Source organism: Ovis aries, chromosome 3, assembly GCF_016772045.2.
Source record: "Ovis aries strain OAR_USU_Benz2616 breed Rambouillet chromosome 3, ARS-UI_Ramb_v3.0, whole genome shotgun sequence".
Lineage (NCBI taxonomy): Eukaryota > Metazoa > Chordata > Mammalia > Artiodactyla > Bovidae > Ovis > Ovis aries.
The window spans coordinates 136085891-136098673 of NC_056056.1; the positions used below are offsets into that span (position 1 = coordinate 136085891).

Consider the following 12783-nt stretch of genomic DNA (forward strand, 5'->3'; position numbering starts at 1 on the left):
AAAAAGGGGGATTTGATTACTTGATTTCTGAGCTTCTCTCTTGATATAAAAATCTGCCATATGTGTCTAAAACTGTAGGCATCTTCCTCTTAGCAAATAGTTCCCCTTTCTATGTATCCCATTATTTTTCGCTGTGCCACTGCCCCAGTCTCAGGCTAGAAATCTTAAGAGTTATTTTTGTTATATCTGTTTCCTTTAATTCCTGCCCAAATTTCCATCAGTCCAGCAGTTTTTCCTTCACAGGTGAAACTTGGGTTTTAGAGTTTGAATGCTGAATTCTGCCTGGGCCCTGTGTTAAATGTCTGACCTTAGGCAATTTCGCCAATCTTAATAAACCACAGTTGGGTTTTGTTTTGTTTGTTTGTTTAATGGAAATAGTCTGTCTCCAGAGTTGTAAGAATTTGAGTTAGTAAGAGCTGTATAAGTATAGCTTCTGTTATTATTTGTATATGACAATGCAATGGATTATATTTTAAAGTGCACTGGGCCGCTGGAAAAAATATTCAAAAATATTGTAGCCCCAAATGAATGCCCTGTCTGTTTGGAAAAGGGTTTTTGTTTTGTTTGAGCTTCCCTTGTGGCTCAGCTGGTAAAGAATCTGCCTGCAGACCTGGGTTCAATCCCTGAGCTGGGAAGATCCCCTGGAGAAGGGAAAGGCTACCCACTCCAGTATTCTGACCTGGAGAATTCAATGGGTCCATGGGGTTGTTTTGTTTTTGTTTTAGGTGTTGTACTCGCCCTTTTCACCCTTAACAGAATTTCTAGAATTAAGGACATTGTCCTAAAATTTGAGAATGGGACTCTCATCTGAGACAGAGTGAGTTGGGGGAGGTATCACAGATTTAATGCAAGTCCAGAAAGCCGAGATATTCACAATGGGAGAGTATTTCAGGCAGGCCCAAGGTAACTTTAAGTTTCTCTGGAAGCGTGATTCTCATGTCTGATGCTATTTTGGGAAGATACTTGCCACCCCGCTCTTACTGAAAGATAATTTTTATGGGTTTTCAGCTTGGGTGGGTTCCGAGATTTTGTTGCCCATTTTTGACTTTGGCTAAAAGTGATGGTCTTAATCATTACTACTACATGTAGTGGAAAGAAAATTAACTTTGGAGTCAAATAGAATATGAATTTGAATCCCAGCTCTGCTACTCTATAGCTAAGTGATCATTGTAAAGTTATTTAATACCTCTAAACTTCAGTTTCTTCATCATAAATGTAAGATAATAAAACCAATCTTTTAAATTGGTTGTGAGGGTTGAGATGTGTGGTGTGCATAAACAGATGTTTTAAAATGCTTACTTTGGGACTTCCTTGGTGGTCCAGTGGTTAAGATTCCCTGCTTCCACTTTAGGAGCCAGGGTTCAGCCCCCAGTCAGGTAGCTAAGATCCTGCATGCTGCCTGGTGTGGCCAAAGGAAAAAGAAAAGAAAAAATTAAAATGTTCTTTTCTTTCTAAGAGACTGATTTTTTTTTAAATTTAGAATACATTTTATTCGGTTAAAAGGTTAATAGCTATTGTTTAGTTAAAGGTTGTTTGGTTGAAAGGAGATTAAATAAGCAGGAAGATAAGTTATAAGATGACCAAAATAACTTAAAGTGCTTAATGTTACAAAATAGCTATTTTATGCATATTATCTACACATAAAAATAAACACTCCATAAAAAAGCAGGAGATGAAAAAAAAAAAAAACCCAGAACTTTTCATCTTCTTGATCCTAGTTGGATCCCTGTTTTGAACTGCTGTCGTCTGAGAATTCAGGAAAACCGGGATGTATAAATTCACCTCATCTTCTCATCTTCCCTTTGAGACTTGGCTCCTTTAAAGAGAGAGGAGTACACCTTCTTCTTCGGCTTGGCAGCTCTGAAGATAGGTCTTCTACCTTGTTTTCAAATTTAGCAGCAGTATTTGAAACAAAACTGGTATTTGTCAAGTCTTATAGCATTCTAACCAGAGAAGGCAATGGCACCCCATTCCAGTTCTCTTGCCGGAAAATCCCATGGATGGAGGAGCCTGGTAAGCTGCAGTCCATGCGGTCTCGAAGAGTCGGACACGACTGAGCGACTTCACTTTCACTTTTCACTTTCATGCATTGGAGAAGGAAATGGCAACCCACTCCAGTGTTCTTGCCTGGAGAATCCTAGGGACGGGGGAGCCTGGTGGGCTGCCATCTATGGGGTCGCAGAGTCGGACACGACTGAAGCAACTTAGCAGCAGCAGCAGCAGCATTCTAACACCTGTTTCTGATCTTTGCGTTCTTTGGTAGACTAAATTTCATGTCTTAACCTTTTAGCTTCCTCTCGTGTATCACTAGGGTTTTTCTTGCTGACGTGTAGATCTCAACATGTGTAAAGCGAAACTCCTTACTTCCTCTTTTTCCTCTATTAACTCTATGTTAATTGCATCAGCAACCTTCTAATTGTTCAGCTTTGATGATGCCACCTTTGATTCCTCCTCACCCTAAGCCCGTTTTATTCTAAGAACTCTCAATTCTTTCTTACCATTTTTCCATTCCCATCTGTGCTAATTTAAACCTTGATTACCTTTCACTTTGACAATTTTAGGATCTTCTTGACCAGTCATTAAGATTCCATTACTTGCTTTTTCGGAAACTCCTATTATCCAGCCATTGAGACTGGGTAATCCACTTATAGAACTCTTTTTTTTTACATGTGTGGATATTGAAGCTCAGGGAAATTATTTTTTCCATTTGCCAGAAAGGTCACTCGTGTGCTAGGGTTTTCTTTTTTACCATCTGAGCCACCAGGGAAGCCCTATGGTTTTCTTTTTTGTTGTTCTTGTTATTGTTTTGACCTTGCCACTTGGCTTGCAGGATTTTAGTTCCTCAACCAGGGATCGAACCCAGGCCTACAGCAGTGAAAGCATCAAGTCCTAACCACTGGACCATCAGGGAATTCTCATTAGCATGGTTTTCAAGGCTCTTCCCAATCCATCCTCATCCTGTCTTTCCCTACTTTATCTTCAACTTCTTTTGCAGCTAGAGTCTAACTCCATAAGTATCTTTTGCTGTTTCACATCCCTAGTGGTGTAACAGTATCCCTCCTATCTGAAAGCACTGTCCTTCTGCCCTCACTTGATACAATTCTGCCAGTTCTGTAACTATCAAGTCTTTCCTTCTCTCCCACCATGCCAGAAGATCAAGTCCTGTACTCCTAGACCATGCATTGCCTCTAACCACGTTCTGTCTTGTGCTATAATTATTTGTGTGCATTAGCAAGCTTGGCAGATTGTATACATTATTTGGGCAGGACCTTGTAGGAAGTAGTTACTAGGCAACCTGGTACCAGAGGGCTTTCCCAGGTGGCACTAGTGATAAAGAACCTGCCTGCCAATGCAGGAGGCATAGGAGACTCGGGTTTGATCCCTGGGTCAGGAAGATCCCCTGGAGAAGGGCATAGCAACCCACTCCAGTATCCCACCCTGGAGAATCCCATGGACAGAAGAGCCCAGTGGGCTACAGTCCATGAGATTGCAGAGAGTCAAACATGACTGAAGCGACTTAGCATGCACACAACCTGGTACCACAGTTTATCAAAAATCATGTACTGATTATCACCTTTATATGTTTCACAGGGCACTAATCACATCGCAAGGAAGCAATAGTATGCTTCTATGAAGATGTAGTCAGGGTGTGAGCCGCCTCATTGAGTGTAAAGTGTGCTTATCTTAGCATTATACCAAGGTAGTTGTTCTGACTCGGGTTTCTGGCTGAGAGCAATCAAAACCACAGAATTAGACTTGGGAGTTAAAATCCTTTTACTTTTTCACACTAAGTCCCTCAAATAATTAATGCTTTTCCTTTTATCATGAACAAATATGAGAACATAATCTTTTGTATTTTTTTAATTCAGAATTGATCCCTTTAGAATTGATATCATTTATATGTGTAGTTACACTGGGGAAGCATAATTATACCAAATAATGTCTTAAAGTGTTGGCCAGTGTTTCCTGGATGTGTTTTAAAGGGTCATTATTGTGGTTTTACATAATTATGTTTAGCTAAATACACAGCTGTGTCTTTTTCTTGTTAGAGAAAGGACTGACAATGTCTGGTAGGTCTGTCAGTTACAAACTGAAAAGCAGATAGATGAATATCATATCAAGATTATTTGATACATGTAGGATTATTTCAGAGAATATGTATAGATTTAATATTATTTTATCCAGGGAGAAGAAGTAATACAAAAAACCTAAATTTTTTACTTACTTATTCTATGTCAGGGTCTTTTTTTATCTTATTTATTCCTCATGAAGATACTATGGGGGAAAAAAAAAAAAGATATTATGAAGTGAGACTTCCCTGGTGGCCCATTGGCTGAGACTCTGTGCTTCAAGGCCGAGGTCCCAGGTTCAATCCCTGGTCAGGGAACTAGACCCACATGCCGCAGCTAAGAGTGTGCATGCCACAGCTAAAAGATCCTGTGCGCCACTGCTAAGACCTGGTGCAGCCAACTAAATAGAGAAAGATAAATGCTTTTCTAAAAAGGTACTATGGAGTAAGTACTATTGTTATGGATAAGAAATCTAACTTTTAGGGAAGGACACACAGCTTTAAGTGATGGGGCCAACACTCCCATTTAAATGCATGTGTCTCTGATACCAGAGCTCCTTACCATAGGAGGGTTCTATGTTGCCCTCCAACATGGGAATTTAAACAAACAAATAAACAAAAACAACAAAACTAGCGTTGTTTTCAGACAAGGCTTTAGTGGGGAGAACAGGGACTACCTGTGGAAAAGTAGTGTGGTCTTTTGGGGCTGCTTATCACTTACTTTGCATCACAGAACTTTTAGTGTGAAATGGAGGCCCCCGTTGCTTGGATATGCACACTGTGCTCTGCGGTTGTCAAGGCTGTTGGAAGCAGTAGCCGATGAACCATGCATTCTACCTATCAGTTACGTTCTTTGGTTGTCACAAGAGCTGCAAGGAGTACTTTCATCTATATTGTTCACTCTTCAAATAAGAAAACTATTGACTCATTTCTAATCTCACCTCTTTGGACAAAGGTTGGGACTCCTTTGATAATTACTAGAGCAAAACCAAATAATCCAGTTAATGGATAGGGTCTAGGTGATGTCAAGAGTATGACTTTATGGTATTTTTTGACTTGAAGCCAATGCTAGTATATTATACTTAAATGTTCTTGATACTATAATATGCCTAGTATTTAAAATATATTATCTCCTTAAATTCACATCAAAAACCCTACAAAGGGGTAAGTATTCTCATTTTTCAGTGAGGTAACTAAAACTGAAAATATTATATAATTTGTTTAAGGTTACAGAATTATTATTTCATTTGATGTCTATCTTGCCTTTAAGCCTGCGCTCTTTATATTATTCAGTGCGGTATCTGTAGCTCTTTCCCTAGTACCAAGTGGCCAGTGCTGCAGAGCTTGGGGAAAGAAGGCAGCCAAAAGAAACTTGGATGTAGGTAGGACCTAATTTGGACCTGACTCTGCAGAGATGCCAGTTGTACTTCCCCTGGGGTGTAACTCAGAAGAGTGGAACATTTCACTCCAAATGTGACTTTGGAACAGACTTCAGTTCAGGGAAAGGCCAATTGCTGTTTGCACAGTGGGGTCAGTCATAAAATGATGCAAACTGAAAGAGACCTTAGAGATCACCTGATCTAACCTTCTCATGTTACAGGAAACTACAACCCCAGTTCAACCATCTGATCTAGGTTATAGTTTTTGAGAGAACCAGTAGAGGAATACAGTCTGCTGCTCCAGGGCTCTCTGCTCTCACTTACACCACACTGTTGCCAGTCATTGGATGCTGGAGAACTCTCTTCTGTGTCTAATATTCTGACTTTCTTTATCACATAGGTACTTCAGTATCTGTAGACAAGATGGAACCAACTCCATTTAACAGACGGCAATGGGCTTCTCTATCGTTGAGGGTTACAGCCAAAGAACTTTCTCTTGTCAACAAGAACAACTCATCGGCCATCGTAGAAATATTCTCCAAGTAAGTGCTGATCCTGGCCCAAAAAGGACCATCTGTCTTGAGCAAACATTACCACCTGTCAGGGAGATCACTAAAGGAAGGACATGGTATCTAATGACTTTCTGGAGCACCTTCTGGATTTTGAGTACCACACAAGACTCTGTGATAAAGGAAGATGATAATAATCAGGAGATATATTCTCTGTACTCGAATTTTTGTTCAGTTTGGGAAAGAATGAGATGTAAACACAGGAGAGAATTATGAAACACATAGATATTAATCACAAGGTTAGCAAGTCCAAAATGAATGGGAGTAAGAACTAGATATAGGATGAGAGGCAGTATGTGACCACCATGGATAGAAGCTGTCAGGAAGGCTTTCTGGTTGAGGTGAGGGGTTTTTTTTTTTTTTGGTTTGGGGGGTTTTTTTGAGATAAGTTTTGAGGCAGGTTTTTAGTTGAAGGGAGTGTTGGATGCACTCTATGCCTATGTTGTCTAATAGGGTAGACACTACATATAAGGCTATTTAAATTTAAATTAATTAAAATAAATCATATTCATTTAAATTAATTTCAATTAATTAAAATTAAATTACGGTTAAAATTCAGTTCATTAGCTGCACTAGCCACATTTCAACTGTCCAGTGGCTATGTGTAGCTGGTGGCTACCACACTGGATATTGCAGAGACATTTCACTGTTGCATAAGGCTCTGTTGACCGGTGTAAACTCTGTAGGCAGACTGCAGTCCATTGGCTGCCTATTTTAGTAAATGAAGGTTTATTGGAATACAGCCATGTCTTTTTGTGTATTGTCTGTGGCAGCTTTTGTGCCACAACAGCAGATTTAAAGCAGAGACTGTATGGCCCTCAAAGCCTAAAATATTTACTATCTGGCAGTTTAAGGAAAAGTTTGTTGACCCCTGCTCTGCACTATGGGTTTTTTGGTATGAGGGCCCCTTTCCTTCGTATGTTATATTCCTAGTGTGTAGCCTGACAATTAGAACATATTTGCACTCAGCAAATGTTGAGGGAATGGGATAAGTTAATGAGATGGTAAGCATGTTAACTTCACTCAGCTAGAGATGCCATAGAGCTTAGGGAAGATGGTATGTTTACCTAAGTAGAATTTCTTACTTTAGAGGAGATACATTTAAAAGAAGGAAGATGGGAAAGATTTAAAGAAAGTAACTGTGGGAGCTATATCTAGAGTACAGCTAAATACCAGTAGGAAGTTTCTGTAACCTACCACTGTCACCTTTTCTTCAATGACAAATCCACCAACCACCTGCTCTGTGGAATACACTGCCCTTCTGACCTGTTCACCGTGGGTATCGCTTAAGGTGGGGTAGAGACGGAGGGAGAGTGCACAGCTCTTTCCCCTTCTATGTTATGCATTTTATATTGCTGTAAATTTATCTCAAACTTATATTCTTATCAAAAAGAAAAGAAAATCAGTAAAGATATTGCAGAAAAAAGAATCCAGATCTGAAAAACTATTAAGACTTAACTCCTGGCCTCAAGGAATGTAACAGTATAGTTTAGTATAATTTATATTAGTAGAAGTCCTCAAACTTCCTTCATTTCAAGACTCGTGTGAGATACTTGTTAATAATATGGTGTTCCAATTATCTATTGCTGCACAGAAAAAAAAATCTCCAAAACTTAGTGTCTTAAAATAATAATAGCATTTATTTTGCTGTGAGTCTCCGATTAGGGCAGTGCTTGCCTTTGTTGCCTTCACCATCCTCGGTGTCTCAGAACTGGGGCCATAGTCATCTAAAGGCTTACTCACTCAGAAGTCAGGTGGTGGATGCTGGCAGTCATCTGGGCTCTCAGCTGGGGCCATGATCAGAATAGCCGCACGTGGCTTTTCCATGTGGCTGCTTGGCTTGCTTGTCTGGGTTTCAAGGGCAAGCATCCAGAGAGGGAAGGAAGGAGGGACAAAGAAGGAAGGGAGTCAGAGTAGCGGTTATGTAGTCTTTATGACCCACCCTCAGAATTTATTCAGTATCACTCTTACCACATTCTCTTCATTAGGACTGTATCATTAAGCCTGGCTCATATTCAGAGGGAGGGGAATTTGACTCTACCTTTTGGTGGGAGAAGTGTCAGAGATTTGGGGGGACATATTTTAAGCCATCCGGTATGGCTTCTCGACTCCTCCCTTAAAAATTCTGATTCGATGTATCTGTGATGGGCCCCAAGAATTTGTTTTTAACAAGTGTAGTCTAGTGGTTTTTAACTTCAGGGAAGTTCAAGAAGCACTGGTAATGGAAGAGATGGACTTGTGAACTTGAACATAAAGCAGAACAAATAAGGGTTATTTGTAGGAGAAGTCAATGGCACCCACTCCAGTACTCTTGCTGGCAAATCCCATGGATGGAGGAGCCTGGTGGGCTGCAGTCCATGGGATCGGGTCGCTAAGAGTCGGACACGACTGAGCGACTTCACTTTCACTTTTCACTTCCATGCATTGGAGAAGGAAATGGCAACCCACTCCAGTGTTCTTGCCTGGAGAATCCCAGGGGCGGCAGAGCCTGGTGGGGTGCCATCTATGGGATCGCACAGAGTCGGACACGACTGAAGCGACTTAGCAGCCACAGTTCAAGTAAAGATTCAAGTAAAGGATCATGAATGCTGAACGTGAATAAAGGAAATAGGAAAGCAAGCAGTCAAGTATGAGGAAATACAGAAGGGAGAAGGGATTGGCACAGTTCAGTTAGGACAGATGATGGAAGGCCTTGAGTACCATGCTGAGTTTGGGATTTAGTTAGATAAGCAGCAGAAACAATGATTAGGCTTCTATTTAGAAAGATGCTCTGGCAACAATGTAAAAGATATATTGGAAAGGTGACAGACTGATAGTATGGAGACACATTCTGAGACTCTCTTGAGAACCCACATGAAAGTTATTGAGGGTGGGGGCGGGAGGAGTGGAAAGGAAGGGGAGGTTTTGAGACAGTGTTGAGATATGATTAATGGGATTTGGAAACTCTGTTCTGCAGAGAAAACTTCTCCACATTCTTGCCCTTTTCACCCTCCCCAGCCCCACCTCTCTTTCACTGAACTTGGTTTTCCCTTGACATGCATTCTATCTGAGTCATGCCTGGTTTTTTTTTTTTTTTTTTGTGCATGCTACCCTGAAATTTTCTGGGACCAGGACTCAGGGGTGCTATCTCTCAGCTACTGTTTCCCATCCATTGTTTTAATTTTCTTTTTTTTCTTTTTTCCTGCCTTGTTCTGAAGTTCTAAACCTGTGCTTTAAGCTTACATCTAACCATAGTATCCTTACCCTCCCCATCATGGCAGTGGTGTGCCAAGCTCCTTGCCTTCCTGGGGGACCCTAGCTTCCCACTTCATTTTCTCTTCACTATTTCTCAACATTTTGGATGAGGCAGATCTTCCTTGTACAGGATGCTCATCATCTTGCCTTCCTCCAAATGCTAATAGTTCCCCATGATATAGTGACAGCCAACAAAAAATGGGAAGGGGAAAACCCCAAGAAGATTCCCACACACTTCCAAATGTCTGCTGGGGCCAGTGTAGAATCACCGACCCACATAAATGACCTGTCTGATAGTATGGACTCGTCATTTCTTCATTTCTTATTTATTTACTTATTTATTAATAATGCACCATGTGGCTTGTGGAATCTTAGTTCCCTGACCAGGGATTGAACCCACGCCACAGCAGTGAATGCACTGAGTCCTAACCACTGGACCACTAGGAAATTCCTGTGGATTCATCATTTCTTAATCTTCCATATGTCTTCCATCTGCTCGTTGTCTCCCATGCCCGTGTATCTAGTCCCAACCTTCTCATCACCCAGAATCTGTCTCTGAAATATGTGTTTAGAAAACCTAGTTTCTAATTAGAGCCTCCTGTCCTACCTATTCTACTTTCTTATTCCCACTGACCTTGCTCTTTGGCCAAACTGGAATACCCAGGCCATGATTGTTGGTCCTTTTCTTGGCTTCACTTCCTTCCCCGCCTAACTCGGTCAGTCACTTTAGTTAAACTTTTGCCCTTCCTCAGTTCCCGTCCCAGGGTTTTATTCTGTCGTCATCCATTTCAGACAATTCTCAAGATAGAGAATTTGGGTCCTGTAGTAGCACTGATGAGAGGAAGTTGAAAAAAGTTGCTCATTTTAGGGGCTTCTTTATCTTGCAGAGAGAAAATGCAAAGGAACCTTAGAGGCCACCTTCTCACAGCATAATAGGGTGACTGTCTTTTCACCGCAAATGTTTTAAGGGCAAATGGCAGTTATGCAAAATTGTAAATCCTGAACCCATTAATCAGAATCAGTGTGCCAGGTACTATGGTAGATTCTTGATGGAAATTGACATTATTTCTAATCCTAATAAAAAACTATATGAGGAAGGACCTGATCCCTAATTTATGGTCGAGAACACTGAGGTGTAGAGTTAACCTGCCCCCAAGTTAATATTTTGTATCTGTCTAGTACTTTTCTTCTGATGCATAGATCCTACTATTGAACTGGTTTTGAAGGATGAATAGAATTTTATTTGGTAGGCTGGGAGGATGGTGGTGACATGGCAGAGGAAGAACAGTCATAGGAAGTAAGGTACAGAAATGGGAAAGAGCATGGGGTGTTTACAACAGTGAAAACCAGAGAATCAGCCTGGATTTCTTCTCCAGGTTTCATACTTGATAGAGCCATATTGCTGATACTGCTTAAGGCTTTGAGGATTCACTCACAGTAGGTTCCCAAAGTAGATTGCAGGACTTCTTTCCACAAAGCGTACATTAATTTCTACTTCTAACACTACTGACCTCATTTTCTCTTATTTTGAAACAGTCTCTCTTAGAGAATTCTAATTCTTTAATTAGAATTAGTAAATGGAGTTTAGAATTAGTAAATCCTATACAAGTCTAGTTAAGAGACCCTAGGAAACCTTGGGAGGTTTGTGATCAGAGGCTAATTCAAAAATGTTATTTGGAGAAAGCTTCATCTGGCTGCTCTTTATAAGATTAGCTGGGCTTTACTTTCTAAGTGTTAATAACCTTGCACATAATTATGTACGTAAGAGTCATTTTTGTAGCATCATAGCTTATGTCTCATGAGTGCTTTATAACTCCAGATTGATTTCTTTCATTAAGCCTCTGTACTACCTAAAGCATTAAATCTGAATAAGGAGGATGCTCTTGATGAGTCAGTTTGAACAGCCAGCTTTGGTTTCACTCACCAGTGACTTCAACATGGAAGAATCCTTTGCTTGATTAAAGGTTGACTCTTTTAGTAGAATTTGGTTTCTTGGTTCTCTTTAACTTATTTTTTAATGAATTTATTTTCCTTGTTTTGGCTATGCTGGGTCTTCGCTGCTGCATGGGCTTTCTCTCTAGCTGCAGTGAGCGAGGGCTTTCTCTCTAGCTGCAGTGAGCGAGGGCCTTCTCTTTCTCTAGCTGCAGTGAGCGAGGGCCTTCTCCCTAGCTGCAGTGAGCCAGGGCCTTCTTTCTCTCTAGCTGCAGCAAGCGAGGGCCTTCTCTCTAGCTGCAGTGAGCGAGGGCTTTCTCTCTAGCTGCAGTGAGCGAGGGCCTTCTCTCTAGCTGTGGTGCGCAGGCTTCTCCTATTGCAGAGCACAGGCTCCAGGTGCTTGGGCTTCGGTGGTTGTGGCTTCTGGCTCTAGAGAGCAGGCTCAATCGCTGTAGCACACCAACTTAGTCTTTCTGAGGCTTGTGGGATCATCTTGGACCAGGGATTGAACCCATGTCTCCTGCATTGGAGACACCCCTAGCCATCAGGGGAGCCCATCACTCATATGAAGGGAATCTAGCCCAGTGGTTTTCAAACTATCATAATTGAGTTCTTTAGAGGAATTTCAGAGGTCAGTTCTGGGAAGGCAGGAAGATCTAAAGGACCATGCATGTGACCTTTCACCCCAGAGGTCCTGCTTTGATCCCTTTAATATGTGAGGTTCTAAGTTATCATTTGAAAAGAGGATTCTCCAGCAAAAAGAACTACTGATCTAGCTAACCTTTGTTCCATTCCTCTGACAAATAAGAATCTTGAGATCCAGCATTTATGATGAAAGATCACACCCCAAGATAGTGGCAGAGCTTAACCTAGGACACTTAATCCCCCCACCACCATGCCTCCCCTCCTATCCCTGCTCCTCCCACTCTTGTTATAACTTTACCCATTCCATAGACCCAAGAAAGAGCAGGTTTATATTTAGTTTTCTGTGACTGTCCTTCCATCATTAAGAAAAACTTTGACTCTCAGATCTCTACTTCTTTGCTTTTCTGTACTATTTTAGTGGTGAAATTGTTCCAGAAGAAAATGCATTGCCTAAAACTTGGGAATTTCCATTTTCCTCTTTTTTTTTTTTTGGCTCAGTGAGACCTTTCCTCTATTTGAGGGCATACAAGCAAAAGAGTCATGGCTCAGGAACTCTGTTCTCTGGCCTTAGAAAAGTTTGAGACAGTTATTACTCCCCAGATAATTTTAGCATCCTCCATCAGCTGCCTGCCTCGCAGCTGAGCATTAATAAGCAGTTGCAAGATTAAATTCTGTATGTGAAGAGGAGACTGGAGGACAAGAAAATCTAGGAAGGGAAGAGGAATATGCTTTTAATTATAGAAATCTCACGACAAATATTTTTTCCCTCAGGTTTGAATCTTTTAAAATGCCTTTTCCCTCCCCATCAGAGACCTTCACATTTTGTGTCAGAATAATACTAACTGCTCTGAGCATATTTGAAGAAAATCTAAAGCCTGAATCCTAATCTAACATTGAATTCAGAAGTATTATACCTCAATATCTCTTAGCATTTAAAGTGTCAAAATGTAAAAGT

The 12783-nt window shown here is 40.9% G+C and overlaps 1 protein-coding gene across 7 annotated transcripts in view; it reads left to right on the forward strand.

Annotated features, from left to right (window-relative positions):
• Positions 1 to 12783, forward strand: part of LIMA1 (LIM domain and actin binding 1) — an 89964-nt gene that overhangs the window by 26548 nt on the left and 50633 nt on the right. For all 7 annotated transcript variants that reach the window (XM_012174310.5, XM_060412609.1, XM_060412611.1 and 4 more), the window contains exon 2: positions 5849 to 5990. In XM_012174310.5, the coding sequence (XP_012029700.1) occupies positions 5872 to 5990 (119 nt within the window). In that variant the 5' untranslated portion in view covers positions 5849 to 5871. The remainder of the gene's footprint in view (positions 1 to 5848; positions 5991 to 12783) is intronic.